Source organism: Fistularia commersonii, chromosome 15 (assembly GCF_037954325.1).
Source record: "Fistularia commersonii isolate RoL2024-O1a breed Wild chromosome 15, RoL_Fcom_v1.0, whole genome shotgun sequence".
Taxonomy (NCBI): domain Eukaryota; kingdom Metazoa; phylum Chordata; class Actinopteri; order Syngnathiformes; family Fistulariidae; genus Fistularia; species Fistularia commersonii.
This window is the reverse complement of record NC_141298.1, coordinates 7138363-7159174: the sequence shown is the minus strand read 5'-3', so window position 1 is coordinate 7159174 and position 20812 is coordinate 7138363. Positions and strand designations below refer to the sequence as shown.

General features: G+C 36.8%; 1 protein-coding gene across 1 annotated transcript in view; it reads right to left on the bottom strand.

Annotated features, from left to right (window-relative positions):
- tmem120aa (transmembrane protein 120Aa) overlaps positions 1-20812 on the bottom strand; it is a 68271-nt gene that overhangs the window by 21531 nt on the left and 25928 nt on the right. Inside the window, exon 11 of the mRNA XM_086160592.1 lies at positions 19315-19465. Coding sequence (XP_086016718.1) covers positions 19315-19465 — 151 coding nt within the window. The remainder of the gene's footprint in view (positions 1-19314; positions 19466-20812) is intronic.

The window sequence follows — 20812 nt, the reverse complement described above, 5'->3', positions numbered from 1 at the left end:
AATTGTACTTATTTCCACATTTGCAGTAAGTACTGATATACTTTTAAAATTTGTTTTATTTTGGAATTGTTTCTATGGAGGGCATTTCTCTATAAAATTAAGGTATGACTTCAATACCGTGTCTCAGATTTATCAAGGCCCTAATATTATGGAATAGAAATATATATATATATATGTATATATATTTAATTGGAAAAGAAGTTAATTTAAAATCAGAATAAACCGTAAACTAATTACAGGGTTGATTTGTGATGGATTGGGATTCTAGAAAGACCTCAGGGGAAAGTTAATATAAACCAGAGCGAAAATTAATTATTGGCTGAGCAGCAAGTTTCTGTTAAGACTGTTTGCATACAAAACACCCAGGCTTTCCTTTTATCCAGCACAGACATGGGGCAAACCGTCACACCTCATTCACCACCCTCAAAACCCTTCCAATCCTATCCCGGCATCCAAACCCCGACTGACACCCCTAACACTCTCAAAGAGAATATGGGAGTGATCACAGGTGCACTGCTGCGTTAATGAGTGGGGTGCTGCACCCTGGCCAGAAACACGCCCAAACACACACATACTCACAATTGTATCACAATTGTATATTCACACTTTTTCATTGTTTGGTTTTGCTTTTGTTGTTTTTGCTAATATATGCAGTTGTTTATAAATGACTGGTTTAATTCTTCCTGGTGTTTTTTTATATCCAGAATTTTACTTAACCCCTATCTGATTTTAGGTCATTTCCAGCTGATTTTCTTACAATTTTTTGATAATTACTTGCTGATTTAGGGAGTCTTTTTTGAGAACATTAAAGTTTACTTTCTAATGAGCTTGATAAGCCTGTAAAAAAAAAAACGGAATAAAAATGGAAAAAAAATATACTTGAAGAAATAAAAATGAAAGTGTTGTTAGCAAATTGCCAAAAAAATTATCACAAAACCTGTCAGATGGTGCAAAAACCTGTCTAAAATTGAGCATGACAACACAAGGAAGAAAAGTTCTCAAAAAATTTAAAAAATTAGCAAGAGATTACTGTAAAGCCTTAAGAGACTTTACTTCAATAGGAATTTGTCCTTTTCATTATATTGAATGATTATCATTACATTTTGTCTTGTTCATAGATTAAATACTGTACATGAGGCAGGAACAAACCCTTATGTGTTTTGTTTTGTCTGCCCCCCCATCCCGCCAACTTTTTCAAAGCTTCACACACTGATGAAACAAGACAAAACATCTACATTCAGACTATCGGTCAAATCTCAGATCCAATCTTTCCTCCCATTTCCGGAATGTTGACCCGCAGAAACTCTCATTTACTGTCTTTCATTGCATAGCCTGTCACTGAATTTCAAGGACAACACACAATGATAAAATCAGTTCATATCAATCATAGGTTTCAATCAATCATAGGTTTCAGTTAGTTTCAATATTCTTCCATCCACTCATTTTCTGCCACTTATACTGCACTCAGGGTGGCGGGGATGCTGGAGCCTATCCCAGCTGCATCCGGCTGAGAGGTGGGGTACACCTTGGACTGGTCGCCCGTCAATTGCAGGGTCACATACAAAGACATTCACTCACTCACTCATTCGGGTCAATTTTTCCCAATTAACCTGCTGCATGTTTTTGGAATGCAGGAGGAAACCGAGAAACCCAGAGGAAACCCAAGCAGACATGGGGGGAACATGCAAACTCAACACAGAAAGGTCCCCTTGTCAGAATCGAACCAGGGTCCTTCATGCTGTGAGGTTGAAGTGCTAACCACTGCGGCACCATACCGCCTACAGTTTGAATAGTTTTTAAATTATTTTGCACTTATAGTAATGTCTGCTGAATATAAACTGACTGCCACCAAATGTTGTGATACTGTTTATGATTTTGAATGTTTGTGAATCATACTAGAGGAATTTATTTTTGTTCTCTCATTCATTTATATTTTTTTAACTTGTGTCTCTCATTTGTGGCAATAAGGACACAACATTTCCACTCTCATTCTCTTTTTTTCTCTCTCTCTACACACACACACACACACACACACACATAAACCTAGTTCAAAATTCACCAGAGGACACATTACAGGCAATAAACTTCAACCCAAGAACAACATTTCAAGGTCAAGAAAATCATCTTTTTTGTTTCTCATTCAAAGAAATGTTGCTCTTAGAATATATTTCATTGCACTGGTCTTACTGTACATTTAAAATATGACAATTTCAGAGGCCCTGCCTTGTTTTATCAACCATTTAAAGCAATTCCAATTGTCAATCACCTATCAATTGTCAGTTTACTGGTTCCCTGACACAGATGAAATTCTGCAGCACAGCAGGGTTTGACCTGCTTTCCTTTGGTAGAGAGACACTGGCTTGTTTTAATTTCTGTAAGTCAGTCACAGCGTTACCATCAGGCTACAGCTATCTGATGTTTACTTTCATGGTGACAATTAAGATGCAATACTGTACTAAGATACTTCCACTGATAAATATAGTTTAGAGAGTCAGTGTTTAAAGTATGTCAATTTCTTTTGTTCTCTTTTTGTTATTCTTTATGAATTGTTCATTCTTATGGTTCCAAAAGCCTACAACACTAAACAGTGTAGAATAAATATGGAATCACTCTGCAGCAAATTCCAATACTAAAGAGCCCCCTATCTCATTCCACCCTGCAGGCCCCACTGAAATCCTCTGGGGTATGGTTTTTGGCAAAAGGAAGCTTGAAATACCGCAGTGGAACCATCGTAAAGTAAAAGAAAATCCCTTTTATCTGTGAGGGTGTCTTTTTCGCAAAAAGTATTTAATGTTCAAAGAAAAAAAATAATTGAGCTGATCTTAAACCCCGGGCCAACATAGTGTCTAGCTAGTTCACAAGGTTAATACATACACCTTTTTAGATATACTTAAATTTCTTTTAAGACCTTCCAGTGAAGTGCGAAAATACATTGGTGCCTGGCAACATTTTTGTTCCGCTTGTGATAGGAGCAGACAAAACAATACCAATTTTATCTCCATTATCTTATTTTTGTGAAATGTTTAGGAGCAGGGGTTGTTGCTGCACAGGTGTGTGTGTGTGTGGTGTGTGTTTGTGTCCTGTGTCCTATGATAACACATATTCTTTTTCACATTGGGTCCACAGGTGTCTCCACACCACTATGGGGGCAATGTTCTCATTGTTCCCAGCAGGAAAGGGAATCCAGTCCCAAACTCCACCAAAGCTCTCATCGAATAAGTCTGTCTGAGTCTGACCTGAGTGTTTGGACACATAATACAGTGAGTTTGTTATGGTAATAAAGGATTTTACAGGTGAGACTTCAATAAAGTCAACCCTCGACTGCATTCACATTAAACAACCAGCTTTAAGGCCATAGTCCTTCACATTTTTCTTTCTAGTTTTCACAGAGATTTTTCAGTCCTTTGTAGCTGATTGTTGGTAATTTTATGGCATTTTTATTTTCTGTGTTGTTTCAAGATGCATACCGAATAACTGCAAAGAAATTTTTCTTTCTAATTGTTGTCAATTTCAAAACTTGATTCATTTTACTCCTGATTTATGGACACATTTTATTTAAACATGCTTGTACTGTTGAACAAAACTTCACATTTTATTGTTTTTATTTTTAAATTGAAACATTTACGTAACGTATAAGAACATTCTCTGGTTATTTGTTCTTCCTTTTCATGGAATCTGTTATTTTCAGTTGTTTTTTATGTTTCTATCTTAAATGGTACCCGTTAAATCTTAAAGATTTTACAATATTTTGTACAATTCATCCTTTCTTGTGCTTTTTCATGTTTTGTTATTTGCATACACAACCAACCTGGGGAATATGAAATTACACATGAGACTGCTGTGAGGAGTTACAAAAGCCCTGTGATGCTGAGTCATGTATAAATTACTATCCTCATATGAGTATGCAGGGAAAATCCACTGCTCTTTGATTAAGTGCTTGATCTTCAAGGATTCCTATATTAGGCTGGGGGGTGGGAGTTCAAAGATGCAGCCTTGATGTGGTGGATAATGGACTAACCCGCAAGAAACCTTAATAACGTTATTTACCTTAATAATGTTGAATTCTGTTAAGGTTTTTGATGTTGACCATCTTGTGTCTTACTAGTTTAGGCCAGATCAAGTTTGTTCTTTGTGTCTTTTGAGATGCTTTCATAATTAGATTTATTCAGTTACTGTGCAGTCACTGCTCTTTCCCAAGGAAAACCCTTAGCTGCTGTTCCATTATACTGGGAGGCTTTTGTGAAAAGATTTTCCAGGGTACAGAGACAGAATAAATTGCATTTAGCTCAAAAAGAAATCAGATGTGGCATTACCAAACTAACCTTTAACAATTTTATACGAAGAGGATGCAGAGTATAGGGTATGAAGGGAGACGCTTCAATGTAGAGACCTGAGGGAAATGTTTGAAAACAAAAGGAATAAAAAATGGTTTCGGTAATAGGGTCATTTTAATATTTTGTACATTTTTGTACAATTTTTTGTTATTTCTTGCTGATCTTTTTAGATCATTTCTTCGAGTTGCTCTGAGTTGATACCTTGCAAATTTTCAGGTTAAGATCTTGCCAATACTTTAGTTATCTTGAGATCCTTTAGAGCTTATTTTGTCCGAATCTTTTAAGGTTTACTATCAATAGTTTTACTTAGTATTTTGCCCATTTTACAAAATAGTCAACACATTGAATTCTGGCCAATAATTTTTTCTTACTTGTTGGTACCCCTCATTGTCCATGACGGGTATCCGAAACTCCAGGGCGGGGTAAATAACAGGGCTACATATGGAGACATACAACCATTAACCCTCATCACATATTTTAGAGAATTTTAGATAATTCAATTGACATACAGCATGTTTTGGGACTGGGGGGGAAACAGGAGTACCCAGACAAAACTTACACAGACACTTGAGAACATGGAAACTTGCTGAATTTCATTCCTCATGAAATGAGCAGCTTGAAGGCTTCTGGCTCGTCACGTCTCAAGCACTGGTTTCAGAAAGGCAGAAATAACTCAGTGGTGGTGACTCTGTATCTAACCCTGATCATCAGGTATTTCAGTATCAAGTTAATGCACTATCTCAGTTCACTCACCCTCCTGCATTATGCACAGTATAGGCACAGCAAGTGACAAAGTTTATTCTAAGTTTAAAAAGTTATAAAATTACCTGGACTTCTTACGTCATTCTGACACTGTGACAGACCCCTTTGAGAGAGAAGTTCCACCAATTTTACACATGAGGATCAGTTTACCAGTAGTAGAGACACCTGCTTCAAGTCTTCAAGGGCTAAGACTCCAAGTTGTCTCCAGAAAAATATGCACTGGAAATAAGCCTGAAATCAGCAACATATTGCTTTAAAATTGTCCTGAAATATTCAACAAAAAGCCCAAAGAACCCTTGCAATAAGCAAAAAATTAGAAAGAAGATTGCACAATAAAATGTAAATAACTAATATTGCAACTCACTGTTTGCTTAAAACAAATGGCAGTCATTGTTAATCAAATTGTTTTTTTTCTGGTATGGTGGAATGATACATAATTTTTGGATTAGGAATTTATTGCCTTAATTGCACATAAACATAACTGATTGTGTGTGTCACCATCCATATCAGTGTTCTCTGCCCCTGCTGGGTAGCAGATGCTAAGGTAGCAGGAAGTCCAGGAAGTCTCTGACATCACGAGGCTTTCTGCTGCAGGGGGCTTACAGTAGTCAGCCATCTTATCTTAGACAACATTTAACCGATACGTTTAGTGAGTAAGTGTTTCTATTATCAACACTGTGTTTGTGTCTGTGTGTGTGTGTGTGTGTGTTTGTGTGTGTATGTGTGTAAAGAGTACTTTCAAAAACTGGACTGAATAATAAAATCATTTCTAAACAGCACCATTAGATTGTTACAGGGAAAGGACTAACACACATAAAAGCACAATGCCTCAAAAACAAAAAAAATACTGAAAGTGAAACTCATTTCAAGATGGTTTCATTTCAATTCATTTGAACCTGGCTCATAATATTCTGTTAAATTTTGGGGTCTTTTTCAGATGCTCGAAAATATTTCATAGCCTGGACATCTGTTTGCCTGGTAACAAGCTCCTGGGGGTGCTGAGATGTGGAGAATGTTCTTACCATTTGCCAGACCCTCTCAAAGTGACTTGTTGATGATTCCAGATCAAATGTCTAAGGAAATATGAGTTCTTTCTGTCCTCCTCCAGGGAGTTTCAGCCGAGAGACATTACAGTTCACAGTTTACCTTTTTTTTTTCTTTCAAATATTTTCAAATATTGAAAAAGTGGTGAAGAGACGGGTTCAAGCAGGTTGGAATGGGTGGAGAAAAGTGTCAAGGGGTACTCTGTGATAAAAGACTATCAGCCAGAATGAAAGGAAAGGTGTACAAGACAGTGGTGAGACTAGTGATGCGGTATGGCCAAGAAACAGTTACAATGATGAAAAGACAGGAGGCAGAGCTAGAGGTCGCAGAGATGAAGATGCTAAGGTTCTCTTTGGAAGTGACCAGGACGGATAGGATCAGGAATGAGTCTATCGGCACATGTTAGTTTTGGAGAAAAGGTCAGAGAAGCCAGACTGAGATGGTTCGGCCATCTACAAAGGAGGGTTAGTGAATATATTGGTAGATGGATGCTGGAATTGGAGCTGCCAGGCAGGAGGTCTCGAGGAAGACCAAAGAGAAGATTTTGGAGGTAGGGAGAGACGATATGAAGGTAGTTGGTGTGAGAAGGGATGATACAGAGAATTGGGTTAGATGGAGAAACTTGATTCGCTGTGGCGACCCCTGAAGAGAAAAGCCGAAAGGAGAAGAAGAGATTTTGGCTAAACTGGAGGTCGGATTAGCAATGCAAAATCAAATTTATATTTGCAAATTGACTGAAAAAGTAACTGATCTGACTTATGTCAAAATTGCCATTGTAAATGTAAAAAAGCTATTACACGTAGCATGAAATTACTTGTAAATCAGCAGGTTACACCTTAAAAATGATCAGCAAATTCAACAGAATGCCAGACATACTGTCTCGTCAAGAAGCTGAGTAAAATATAAAATTCGCAATAAAGATCTGTTAAGACACTAGAACATTAGAAGAATTAAACAAAACTGACCGTAAATTGTAGCAGTAGATCACAACACATGAGTAGACTAGGTCTAGACCACACTCTTTGAAATTATACACAGAAATCAAACATTCCCAGATGAGCAAGCACTTGCCTACAGGGTAAGGAAAAATGGCCTTTTACTGGACAGAAACCTTGGGCAGATCCAAGGTCAATGTGGGCAGCCTTCTGTCTCGACCAAAAATATCTAAGATATTTAAATACATAGTGCTATGTGGTTATGTAGATAATACTATGTGGTTATTTTAAGTAACAATAACACTACTACTGCTATGCCATCTACGTTAACAATAATAGTAACCATAGCTTGAAATGGTGATGGTGTCATTAGGGACTATCTTCTATAGTTACTTGATCGCTTAGATATAGATCTTATAGATCCATTATAAAGAAGGTTTGTTACTTGAAACCGTTCCTAATTTTTCAGGCCAGAAGCCCACTAGCAGTAAATTACAGGTTTCAACTTCATCTACTGAGAACCCTTGACACTTGTTAGTGTCACTTTTGAGCTTCTTTAGTTTTAAGTGTGAGCACAAGAAAAAATACCCATGAGGCAGATTCCAGGCTCTGGATCACATTACAGTCTCCATCAGACTGGCTGCTGCTAAACTGTCTGAAAAACTCCACAGTGTCTGCAATGAATCTATGGCTTCGAGCTGGTTTTTTTTTTTTTTTTATCTCAGCGCAAAAACTTTGCTGACATGTTCACACACTACCATGCCACAAAACATGAACACAAGCATCTACCTTAGAACTCTTTATACTTTGATAACAATATCATCTTTGGGGTTAAAGTTACTGGTCATAGTTTCCCTCCACATTTGACTAATGGCTGAAATGCGGAGAAAATTCAAGAGTAATATCCTTATTAAGATGACCAAATTGTTCAATTCAAGTCACAGGTTCAAATATGATTTTGCCTGTGATATAAAAAAAATATCTGAAGAGGTTTGTAAACTCATTTACTATTTATTTAAGAGCATGATTTTTTGTATTTAATACAAATGGACATGTACTAAAGTAGGGTTTAAGACTGAATGATATGGGTCAGAGTAAGACTAGGTATGATAGATCCTGCTTTTAAAATATTCAAAACTTTCAGATGACAATCATCTTGTCTCGAAAATGTTTTTCACCTTGCTTTTTCAGTACCTTGCAGCATTATGTTACCCCTGTCAGATGGTGGCAATGATAAGCCAAAAAGCTGTGGATCAAGCACCAAAAACCAACAGAATAACATTTATAAAGCAATTCTTGAAACAAATTACGGACAGTATATTTACCCCAAGAAGTACTGCTTTAAGTGTGTGGAGGCTCAACACACAAAAAGGGCAAGGAGGGAGGGCCGACTACTAACTATAAGCAAAAACAAGGAATCTAACACTGCTAATAATGTCAACTCTGGGTAAGTACAAGAGTATATATCAGTAAGTGGGACTGCATGCCAGGTTGGCATGGAAATATCTTATGAATGACTGAGTGACTGCATTCAGATCATAACAGTGGTTTCTCAGTTTGGATGGCTGCCTCTATTAGCAGCTTTACAGCTTCATTTGATCTCCATACTACCAGTCTCTCACAAACACTAATCTTGAATAGCCATCCCTGTTATATTGATTCCACTGTACTGTTATTAAAAGTATTGATATCCACTCATTCATTTACTCTGCATAGACTGCACTCAAGGTTGCAGTACAGTCATTATATAAAAGCTTCCCTATACCATTCACCTATCGATCAAATGGCCAAATTGAAACATATAACCATCCACTCCTTCACTCATACACCTATGGTATTTCTGAATCTTCAATTAACTTAATGCATAAATTTGGATTGTGGAAGAGAACAGGACCATCTGAGGACAAGCCCTGTAGACATGGGGAGAACATGCAAACACCACAAAAACATGGAGGCAAACCAGGAAGTTTCCCATTGTGAGATGGAAGCACTAATCCACTCCACGGATGCATTCCATGATACATAAAACATGAATATCAGAACACCTACTGAAAAAAATGTATACATTAAGCCCTTTAGGATCATTTCTGAGGGGTTTCAGCATATACACACACACACACACACACACACACACACACGTAGACACACCCATATATATATAAACACATTAATCAAAGTGAACTGTGTTGAAGTTGGTGGTTATTAGTTCATTGCATTTGCAAAGGTCTGGGCAGAATTTTTTTTTAAAACAAATATACTATTACAGGAGTTTTGATCACACACTGTGCCCTTCTGTGGCAATGTGGTGCTGGCTGGCAACAGAGAGGGAATTCCAGCATCTGAACAACTGTTGTTGGTGGTTTTCTCTCTGTCAGCCAATCATCCGCCCCTATTCGGCTCCTCAGAGACACTAAAACAAAGAGACAAGCCCCTTAAGACTTCAAACCCGTGAAGACCCCAAGTAAACAAGAGAAGAATAAATTATTTGGCCTGAAGGATGAATCAACCTGGACTGGTAAAATCTAATAAATTGGTTAAACATAACTTCAAAGGACACATAGAAGTGGATACATTTTTAGATCAAATAAAGCTGAGTGTTTAAAGCTATATTTCAGAATTAATAATTATGCCTTAAGACGACTGATTTTAACCAAATCTTGGATTAATTTCTTCCTGCATTCCTGTATCTGAAAACTAAGAGTTAAGGGTTTAAGGTTATTTTCACATGATTCAACCTGGGGGTTAAAATTGTTTTCCATTTTAACATCAGTGAGCCTCAGATTCTACCATAGCTCAGATTGTTCACATGTTCACATCAGTTATTCTCTAACTTAATTTTCATTAATAGATTATAATGTAAAAATTTTCTCGTCATTAGTTGCACATGTTTTGTTCATTTTGATGGATGTAACGAGTGTAGCAGTTTAAGAAAAAAATTGTGAACCTTGTGGATATAATCATTTCAATTAATGAAGGAATTAAATTTGAAAAAAAAAACAAAAACTATTTGACAAGTGAAAATTTTGCCATCTGGGTGCCATCTGTATAAAACGTTGCAACCCATTAGCACCCGAGGAAAACAGCATGAAAGACGGCAAGCTTCACCCTCGGGTTAGAATGAATATTCATAGGCAAATGTAAAGCCAGCATCCTCGCCATCAAAGTCTGTCTAGAGCTGAATAACGTTGGTTTAATTTGGCAGGGAACGCAACATACGTGCCTTTCAGGCTGAAACATTATCAACCCTCTTATCAGCTCCTGAGGTCATAAATAAACTGCACGAGCTATTTTGAGTAAACTGACCTTATTTCCACAAGGATAGTTTGGATAATTGTGAGACCTAATTTTCCTGCGATTATCTAAACGTTGCAAATATTTCTAAATTGCTCTTTTCAAACTGATATTCATGTCAATTCTTCTTCTTTTGTAGCTTGCTGTTATCTGTTTTTAGGTCATTGCTGCTGATCTCAAACATATCTGTTTTTATCAAGAAATTTTCAGTCATTTTCAACTAACAGGTAAAGGTTCATGCAGTTTTTCCATTTAATGGGGATCAGGGAACCTTTGCAACATCAAACAAAATGTCAACACTTTCAAAGAAATATTCTGATAATTTCTTCAACTCAAAATTCCAAGCTGATTCTTACTAAATTCATTGTTTTTTTCCATTCATTCATTATCTATACCACTTATACTCCAGTCAGGGTCACAGTGTGGCTGGAGATGCTATAGGATAAGACGTAGTGCACGCCCTGGACCAGTTGCAATTCGATCACAGGGTTACATTAAAGATGTACTACCATTCACTCCCTCATTCACACATCTGGGCAAGTCAGGGTCACCAATTAACCTAATGCATGTTTTGAACGGAGAACCCAGAGGGAACCCACACAGACACAGGGCAAACTCCCCCCAGATGGGCCTCCTGTTGTACTCAGACCAGGAACTTGCTGGGCGGTGGATCGCTAACCTATGTGTCACTATTTCATACAGATTTCATGTAATTTATTACAATGACATTTTCACGCTTTTAATATTCATTATAAGCATCTGACAGACTCAATAGACTTTGGGAAAATGAAGATATATCATACTCCACTGTGGCCCCAGAATCCTCCCAAAAAGGTAAGGACATGAATTAATCAATCAGTCACTATGCAGTCAAACTAATATTTTGAGTCATTATTTACAACCTCCTTAGTAGCACATTGATTTACTCTGTATCAGCCTAAACACAAGTTATAAGAAACTTCGAGCAAGTGCAAGTAAATTTTTATATGGCCAAATGATTGACTCTGATTAACCACATCTTGCTTTTGCTTCAACTTAACTTGTGAGGATCAACTCATCCTGAGAATTTTCATTCAAACTAACATGAGACCTAGGGTCTCATGTAATGGATATCAGACATGAATCTTGCTGAATGAAGGGGTCATCTTCAGTATTTGCTTGAGGTGTTACGTCCAGCCAAGTCATTGTCCAAAGGAATGTCAAGCCTTTTGTTCTCCTGCCAAACCAGCAAGTACATCAGTGTCATCTGGCAAAAAAGACATTTACATTCCTTTTTTTCAACTTTTGAGAGGAGAAATTTATCCGGAGGGCTCAAAGCTTTGGTGACAAAAAAAGAAAAAAAGGTTATTATCTAAAATGAACTAGGAGAGAAATTTGGAAAAACATATTGAAAAATCAAAGCAAAGAAAAATCAGAGCAAAAATGTACAAAAAAAAAGTACAAATACTTTATCAAGAACTTTGTCAGATATTACCTATCAAGATATAGTTAAAACTTTATTTGAACAAATTATCAATTATTTTGCAAACACCACTGAGGACACTTTTGAGCGGTTTTCAGCACAAGACAGTAGTCAAATATTTTAGTTTTCGGTTACCCCAATTTAAGGTTTTAAAGAATTCAAACTGAAGTTGCAAAGAAAATCAGCAAGTCCCACTGGTTAAGAAACGACCCAAAACACCTGAAAACTCAAGAAAGAAATGCTGTAATTTGCTGTCATTTTCTGAAACATGTCTTCTTATGTTCTAATTTATAAACCATTAAAGTTTATCGACGATCAAAAACAGATTTAAAAATGTATCATAATATTTTCTCCCATAACAAATAAGATCTTCTTGGAGAACCCAGAGGTAACTGACGCAAACAAAGGGCTGCTGTACATAGGTTACTGTATGTAAGTTGAAAAATGACGGTTATTCACAAATGGTCTTCCTCTCTTTCTTTCAAAATCTTAAATAACCTTAATTCCTAGAGCCCTTTTCTCCATTACAGCTACCTATTTTTCAAAAGAAAGGAAAGGGGGGTTGAGGGGGTTGTCATTGTGGTTTAGGATTTCTATGTCATATGAGATCCGGAGGCCCCCCTCACCACCCCCTGTCATAACTACCACCCCCTGTCATAACTGAGCAGCTGCTGCTGAAGCCAAGGAGGGGAGGATGTGGAGCGGGTGGGGTAAGGTTTGCTGTCGCCCCCTCCCAAGTCTGTGACAGGGGCCTACTGAAAGCCATGTGTCCTACAGATGGACGGAGAAAAAAGACAGACATCCTGCAGATGGTCTGAGTCCTGATAATAAACCACTTAATTTTAACAAAGAGCCTGTTTTACACTCAGTTTCACACCAAATGTTTACTGCCACTTGAATGTGTAAAAAGTGACTCTGTAGGTCTGTTATATTTAATGTGGGACCGTGGAAACTTAGCACCAGGAACAACCTGCTATCAACCACACCACTTACAATTCCCCATTTAGAATACCTGAGTCCTTCCAGATTTTACTATGTAGACCTACAGCCAATCAAAATCAATGTTACTCAAAGTCAACGCTAACAGGACCCACAGCAAATTATAAGTTAGACTACTGGAATATGAGAAGGTACAGCCAATCAAATACTAAACGCAATGGGATACAACCAATCGAGGTATGCATGATGAACAACCACGGAAAGTTACTGAAAATACAAAGAAACACACAATGAAACTATCAATAGGGGTTATGTGTCTCAAAAGAATCACACAATTATTGAAAAGCATAGGAACAACTGTCGGATGCCACAAAGTACAACTAATAACAGAAAAAATAAACAACCAAGACAGATTCCAGAGAAATTTCTTGATCACTTCCCTTGATAAGTGATGTCTCTTTTTATATCCCAGTATAAAGAAAACAAACCAGAAATAATATCACAATTTTCCTAATGACCAGCTGTCAAGTGTCACTTGGCAACAAACAAGATGACAGTAAATATACATAACAGTCATTTGGCAGACGCTTTTTAACCAAAGCGACTTCCAGTTGAGATGCCAGGGATGGAACCCAGGACCTCATACATGCGAAAAATATCCTCTACTATGTATGTATAATATATCTATATACATACATATATAAATATTATATGCAAGGGCAAAATTTTGACAACATTTATATCAACAGAAAAACAGTGTGGGCACTGTTCGACGTACCGTAGAAAAACTGAAATAACCTTTTAGAAAAACAAGAATAGAACTATTATGTCTTTTATACAGACAATTGTAACAATTGTAAATGGTTGTTGGTTCTGAGTCCCATGGCGGACAATGTTCAAGTATACCAAACCAGAGCCATGATGGAGGCTCCCATAAACTTTCAGCCTTACATGCCAATAGAGTTCATTAATGTGTCTCTGAGGCAACAGTGGTGACATAAAACACAAAGTTGAATGAGTCTTCACTTTCCATCGACAACAGATTGCTTAGTTCATTTTCAGATCCATTGTGTTAAAAATGATTTTGTGGCTTACGTAACCACTGCTGGTTCCTGAGTTGGCTTTTTTGTTTGTTTTCTTTCCCAAACAGAGATTCATACTGTATCCTTGCGCCCAGAATCACTCCCAAGATATATATTTGGAGTATCTGTATTATTTGTGAATCCAGATTTAACAAAATACTTTTATAGTGATTTTTTTTCAACGCATTTTCAAAAACTATATAGGTGCTGACACCTTAATATACCATTAGATTGACCAAAATTCAACAAGCCCAATTAACAGCAAAATGCTTTAAAAACAGCAGATAATTATATATTTGAAAACCACAGATCGGTGATGCAGTATCAGTTTGTAAACTGTTAGTTAAAGCTTCTCTACTTGAGGCAAACTAAATTTTCTGTATGTGTAGTATGCCATTTTCAGACTTCAGCAGATCATGTGAAAAACAAATACCCAGGATATGGAGCAAGATCCAAACATCAAAGATGCAAACCTTCAGTTACCTGGTGAGAAACACTGATACCAAGCCTGAAGCATCTTAAAAAAAACAAACACAAGAGTCTCTGACCCTAGAATGCAATCAGAGTTCAGTTCTCAGGCTGCTCCATGATGGTTCTTACCCCACCACCCACCACCTCAGGCAGATTGCTCACTGGAGATTGTCCTGTACTTTGAATCTGCATCAGTAAGAATCCCAGTGAGTCAAACAGACTGAAATGTTGTTTGTTGGGCTATGAGTTTACATGTGTGATTTCCAGGAAAAAAACCAACACTTATATCCAGTGAACATGTCACACTTTCAAACAAAGACAATCCAAAGAGACAAACTCCTTCGCCACATACCGAGTACTTCATTTTTGCCCGCTCTTAATCGTGTTAAGTGAAATCCATTTTGTTGATGTACAATATTAATCACACGACAAATGAATACATCACTTACTTGATTCAGCAAATGTATATTATAGGTACAATGGCATTATCAACACAATCACAATAACAACGTATAAATGTGACACAGCCAAAAGTAACCAAAGTATCACAATGCAAAGCTCTTTTCTATGAAGCTGAGCTGTTATAATTTCTTGTTTTACTTGTACTTGTTTAATTTCTTCAAATGTATTTTTACCTTTCTATTTAACTTGCTATTTTTTACCCATAACACCATCTTTCCCCGAAGTCCAAGTGCTTCAATCTAATGACAGGATACAGCATCTGTTTTCCACATCAAGAGCCTTTGGATTTTAAAGTAAATGTTTCTGTCATCAAGAGTAAAGTGAAGGTAATGAAAATCTCCATTGATTTAACTTGCTGATGATCCACTTGTTAGCTAATAAACCTATATTGAGTGCTGTAGGAGGACTACTCCATTATGATGATAGGAGGGGATCAACAGCACTCTCCTTAATGAAGGCAATGAGCCCATGCAGTGGATACATGGCATCTAATCCCAAATGAACAACTGCAGCCCACAGCTGCTCACTTCTTTCAAAGAGATTTACAGCAAGGCAAGACATCTCAAATTCGTCAAGACGCATCACAGCATCTGGTCGGTAAAGTGTTTTGTTCTCTTGCCAAGCTAAAATTGTTTTGAGTACTTTTGAAAGTATTTTTTACTGATTTTTAAGCACCACATTGTGGTTTCATTGACAATTTTCTCATCACATTTGTAGGCATGTACAGGCATGTGCAGTTATTCAGATTTTGTCATTTAATTATTGTGGATTTTCTAAAATGTAATTTATTTTTTTGTGTTTTCTTTTAACATATTTTGGGGGGGGGGTGCTGCCATTCTTAAGTATGTTCATTCTGAGCTGGAAGTATAAATATTTTATAAGCAATTTACTACAGATTTCCAGATTCCTCCTAGATACAATTCATACTCATATTTTTTATCAGTGTTCTAGCTAAGTCATGTACCATTAGACCTGAAAATCACGTGAAAAAGACGAGAAGTTTAATATTTGACGATCAATTTCACAGAACTGAATAGAACATATTGAAAACATATTTTTAAAACAAAAATTGAAATCAAAAAATGAAACACCTAAATTTTGCCAAAAAGAATGACATGCTGCTGTCCATTGCATATACTGGTTTGATGGAAAACATTTTAAAAATAAATCTTTTTTCTCTTCTATTTCAAGGAGTTTGGCTGACATTTCTAGAAGACTGCTCTGTTCTAAGATCCTCAGACAGATGAAGCCTTATTCATTTTAAAAATGGTCAGGGTCTCAGTGATCCATTCTATCTATTCAGTCTGTAAATGTCCCTGCAAAATGCTCTGCTGCTGGTTTCACAGTACAAACTCACTGCCTCTTCATTTAACACATGACCATCATCATGAGACTCTTCTCCCCGATCAATACCATAACGGCATGTTTGGGTTCTCGCTCTAGTTTGTGTCCATAAAGGAAAAAAATGGAAAGATGCGTTTGACCTAAAGCTTCTCAAGGTTCTTCAGGGAGAAGATGAAGTGGGACAAAAGCCTTCATAGACTCCCGAACAGCGTCTAATCCACAAACAGACGGCTTTATTAGGTCTCCGGAGGAGGCAGCGGAGATGAGGATTAAACCCAATTAAAACCAGAAGATCCAACGAAAAACAGGGGTTTATGGGAATGATGTCAGGTGCAGCCCTGCTGTAAGATGCTAGATTAAGAAGGAGCGAGTTTAAAAATTTTCCTGATCCCTAGAACAACTAGAATTTAATCTGTGCACAATTGAGGAATTTGAGTATGATTTTCATATTATGGAAATGCTTTGGCAGTTACTTGCAGATTTTTTCGGAGAATTTATGATAGACTTTGAAGTAACTTCTTTAAGTTCTTTATGTAAAACTATGATTTTTTTCTGATTGGGGAGTAAATTCTTGGTCAACTTTCCTGTTGATTTTTAGGAAAATTAATTCTCTTATTTGGCCAGTTTCTCACATTTTTATTATTTCTTTATTTCTTCACTCCAAATATTTGGTCAGAACGCCCCCCCTACCTTTTTTCACTTTAAATTTAAATCTATTTCATTACAAGATTGACGGAGGGTCAGTTCATTTAAATTTTAAAGAGACGCAGGTTAATGAATCCATAAACCACCACCTCAATAGTGAAAAAAACGAACATATGCAGCCTATACTAAGAGCAGGGTGGGAGCTCAAGTTAATGACTTAACTCAAGCTTATTTCAATAAATGCGTATCAGCATAATGTTGTTGGTGCTTCTTCATTACCAGGCCATTCCATGAACAAATTCGGCAATGAAACCAGGCAGTATGAAAAACCAGATATGTTCAAGCATCAACAGTCAAACAATCACAACAGCAGAGTCTACGCCAGGACACTCTGCCAGTGTGATGATTAGATCATTAAGGACTGGCAGCCCAGTAAGAGCAGAAATTCAAATTAAAAAAGCTGGATTACCAATTAAATTGGACCATGAGTTGAATCAGTGCTGTTATGGAATATACTTTTATAATTGTGTATTTGAAATGTATTCAACATTTATGGGGAAAATTTTTCCAAAAGCAGGGTTTTCAAAGGACATGTTCTGTCCTGGAATGATATTTGTTTACAATAGAAAATAGTTTTGTGTGCTGAAATGTCATTCGCCTATTGAATCTTACAATACTATCTACAGTCCTGTTCATATCTAAACCTCAAAATATTTTAAAGGAAAGTTGTTCACAGCTCTACAGTGTGAAAAAAGAAGTGTACATTTCTGAATTCACGCCATATTTAGATTCGCTGTGCGGTATTGAAAAAGCAACTGTATATACTGTATACAGTTGATTATATTACATATTATATATTATATATTATTGGTAATATGTTACGTAGTTCTTGCCCAGAAATGTACAGACAAAGACCACTTGTAATACTTTTTTAAAGAACAGGACATTAAACAACACATAAATCAAAACAATATAGATATAAAAAATAACAGGGGACTTGGACTTTGCCATAGACTCACATTCACTGACAGAATCTTTAAAAAAGCCATCAAAAGTTTTTGGCCAATACAAGTTGTCCTAGACATTATCCTTAATCTCTTTTACCCACAAGTGCTATGTAATGTCAGCTTGTGAATGTTAGAAGTGGTCTGTCTTTGGCAGGACTTCTTTGAAGCATCATTTGGGGGGAAAAAAAGTATGTGTTTTGTGCTCAGATTTCAACCAAAAAAATGTAGCCAGCGAGTTTTATCATTTCTACAGAAAGTTTCCAAACACCCCACCGTACATGTAGTTTAAAGGCTTTAAGGGTTTTTTGGTTTCACAGTATCTAACCCAGCAGGAGGTCACGTTAGTACCAGGGACTAATACATGGGTGAAAATCCTTGACCAGCAATATTGCAGCTCAGAATACAATATTAGATATTGTTTGTTCATCATGCCTTCTAAAGACAGTGATTGAAAAAGCAATAGGAGCACTTAAAGAGCAATTTAATAAGATGAAGAAACTGGACATGTTCTTGACAACGCCTGCATCATTTGGGAAGATGAAACAGAAAAAATATTCTCATAATAGCTGCTTGATTTGTAATTACAGTCTGGTCACTCCGTTGCACTGTTTCTCAAAAGGTTGTAGTTAAAAAGAGAAAAAAATGTCGCTAGTTATTTTACAGCATGTTCTAATACTGTTAAATGGCAATGTTCAAGAGGCTTATAGTTTCATTAATGCCTCCTACAGGCAGATTGTGGTAACATTTTTTTTTCTTTAACGCGATCAGTCACTTAAAGTCCTGATCAAGTAGTCAAAAATCAGGACTATTTCCCTTTTAATGGAAAAACATAAATACTTTCCATAATTTCACAGCATACAACTTGGAATAGCACACGGGTGTCCAGAGTTTGTTGCAGCATTTTATAAATTTGCTGAAACAAGATCTTGGAGTAACTCCTTTAAAATGAGACAGTCCAACAACAACAATAACAACATGCATGACGGCGTGCAGACGGAGACAAGAACACGTCCGCGCACACAACCCAGCCTCTTCCATCACATTCGCGTCTCGTTCATGCACTAAAGAATGGAAGAGAAGCAGGCTTTTACCGTGGACTTCGTTTCTTTTATTCTAAACACGTCTACAACATTTATATTTCAACTTAAGTTACTTAACAACTGAACAACACCCAATTGATGCTGTAGCGCATGTCGCCCGGACGTCACGTTCAATGTAGCGCTATTCACATACATAATCCGAATTGTTACGCGGTAATTAATTTCATTTCATTATATATGACGACACGGCAGAAAATAGACTAACACGTAACTAACACGTTAATTACATACATATTTCGCATACGAAGAGCAGACGTTAACTGATATAAATAAAAGCTGGTTCGGTTATAGCACACTAAAATATTCGAGACAAAACCGTTTAGGGGCATGAGATTTTGCGGGGCGCATCAACGAAATGAGTTCTTGTCATTCAAACAGCGACCAAAGCTAAACTTTACCGTTCAGAACACTTCAAAAAAACAACATTTTAACTCACCGCTACAGCAAAGAAGGCTGACAAGGAGAGGCAAGCGAATAAACGCTCCGCGGTGAGAAGTCATGTCTCCGGTGGTCGTCGTTATCCAAGCTGGGACAAAGTGAGGAGGAGCGGCGTGTCGACGAGAAGTTAGCCCGCAGCACGGAGGAGCCTGAGGAGAGGAGAGAGGGTGGGGAAAGGATGAGAGGGGAGGGGGCTCAATCAAAGTCAACATAAAGTTAAAAATATATATATATTCCCACTAATTTGCCGACTTTTTGTCTCCATCCCGCAGTTTTATTGCATTTCAGCGAACCGCACCCAATTTATGTGGCAGTCTTTTATTCTGTGTATGAAGTTTGTTCAGACACAAATTACCATCTTTCAGTCTCTATCTCTCTCTACATATATCTACATATATCTATATATAACTATATATATAAATATACATAACTATAAATGCTTAACTATATGTATATATATAACTATAAATTCATATGAATACATATAGTTATACATACACAAATGATTATTAACCACCCATTATTCAAGGTTTTGAAGTTTCTGTAGTTTTTTAACATTGCTTCACTACTGTGTCACATGTTAGCCCTGAATTATCAAGCTAGTAGCACCCTCAAACATGTTGGCCATATTATCAACAATTAGTCTGTTTTAAAACATGTTGGCTATATTGTTAACAATTAGTCGTTTTTTTATTTTATTTTATTAACATTTAGTCTGTTTTAGACACCTGTTCACACCTTTTAACAATATATTAGAGAAAAACCTGTCTATCTAACGGGGTGTTGTCTATTTGAAAGGTTTGCTAATCTGTGGCCTATCAAAAGATGAGCGTTTGACTTAGGCACACAGAAATTTTAATATCTTTAAATGAAAGACTTTTAGCAATTTCAGCAATTGTTTAGCCATGTTGTTTTCTAATGTTCAAATATACTCATGGAGCTAGACTGTTAAGTAAAAGTAAATAACAGAAGTTATATACTCACTGTAATTTGGTATCACAAAAGCTTCTAAATTGAGAGAAATAAGTCAAAACGCTAAGATGTACAACAGATAAAATGCCAGTGGATCTTCTCACTATCAGCAGTTTTGTACCGCCTAGAAGGTTTTTATTGTTTATTTTCCCTTTGTGACATCACAAACTGGGGCCAAACTCTGTATGATATCACAGAACAATGTAGACGTTTAGCATCATGTGTTTGACAAACTGTCATTACACTGTTAAATTACAGTAGACAACATGTCACATAGAGGAATATATTTAGAAAAAATATGAAAGAATTTCAACACTCTGGATGCCAGCCACTGTCAAACATCATCATAGCAGTAGAGGAAGAAGTTCTGAAACGAATGGTTTACTAATGTGAGATAGCCGCGTGAAAACTTGTGTTAAAACTATTGCTATGCTGTCGACACGTTTTAGCCCACTGAAGAAGTTCACAGCGATAAAATTAATGCTGCATGATTTTAAGTTGTCAGCGGGGAAACATGGTCTTAA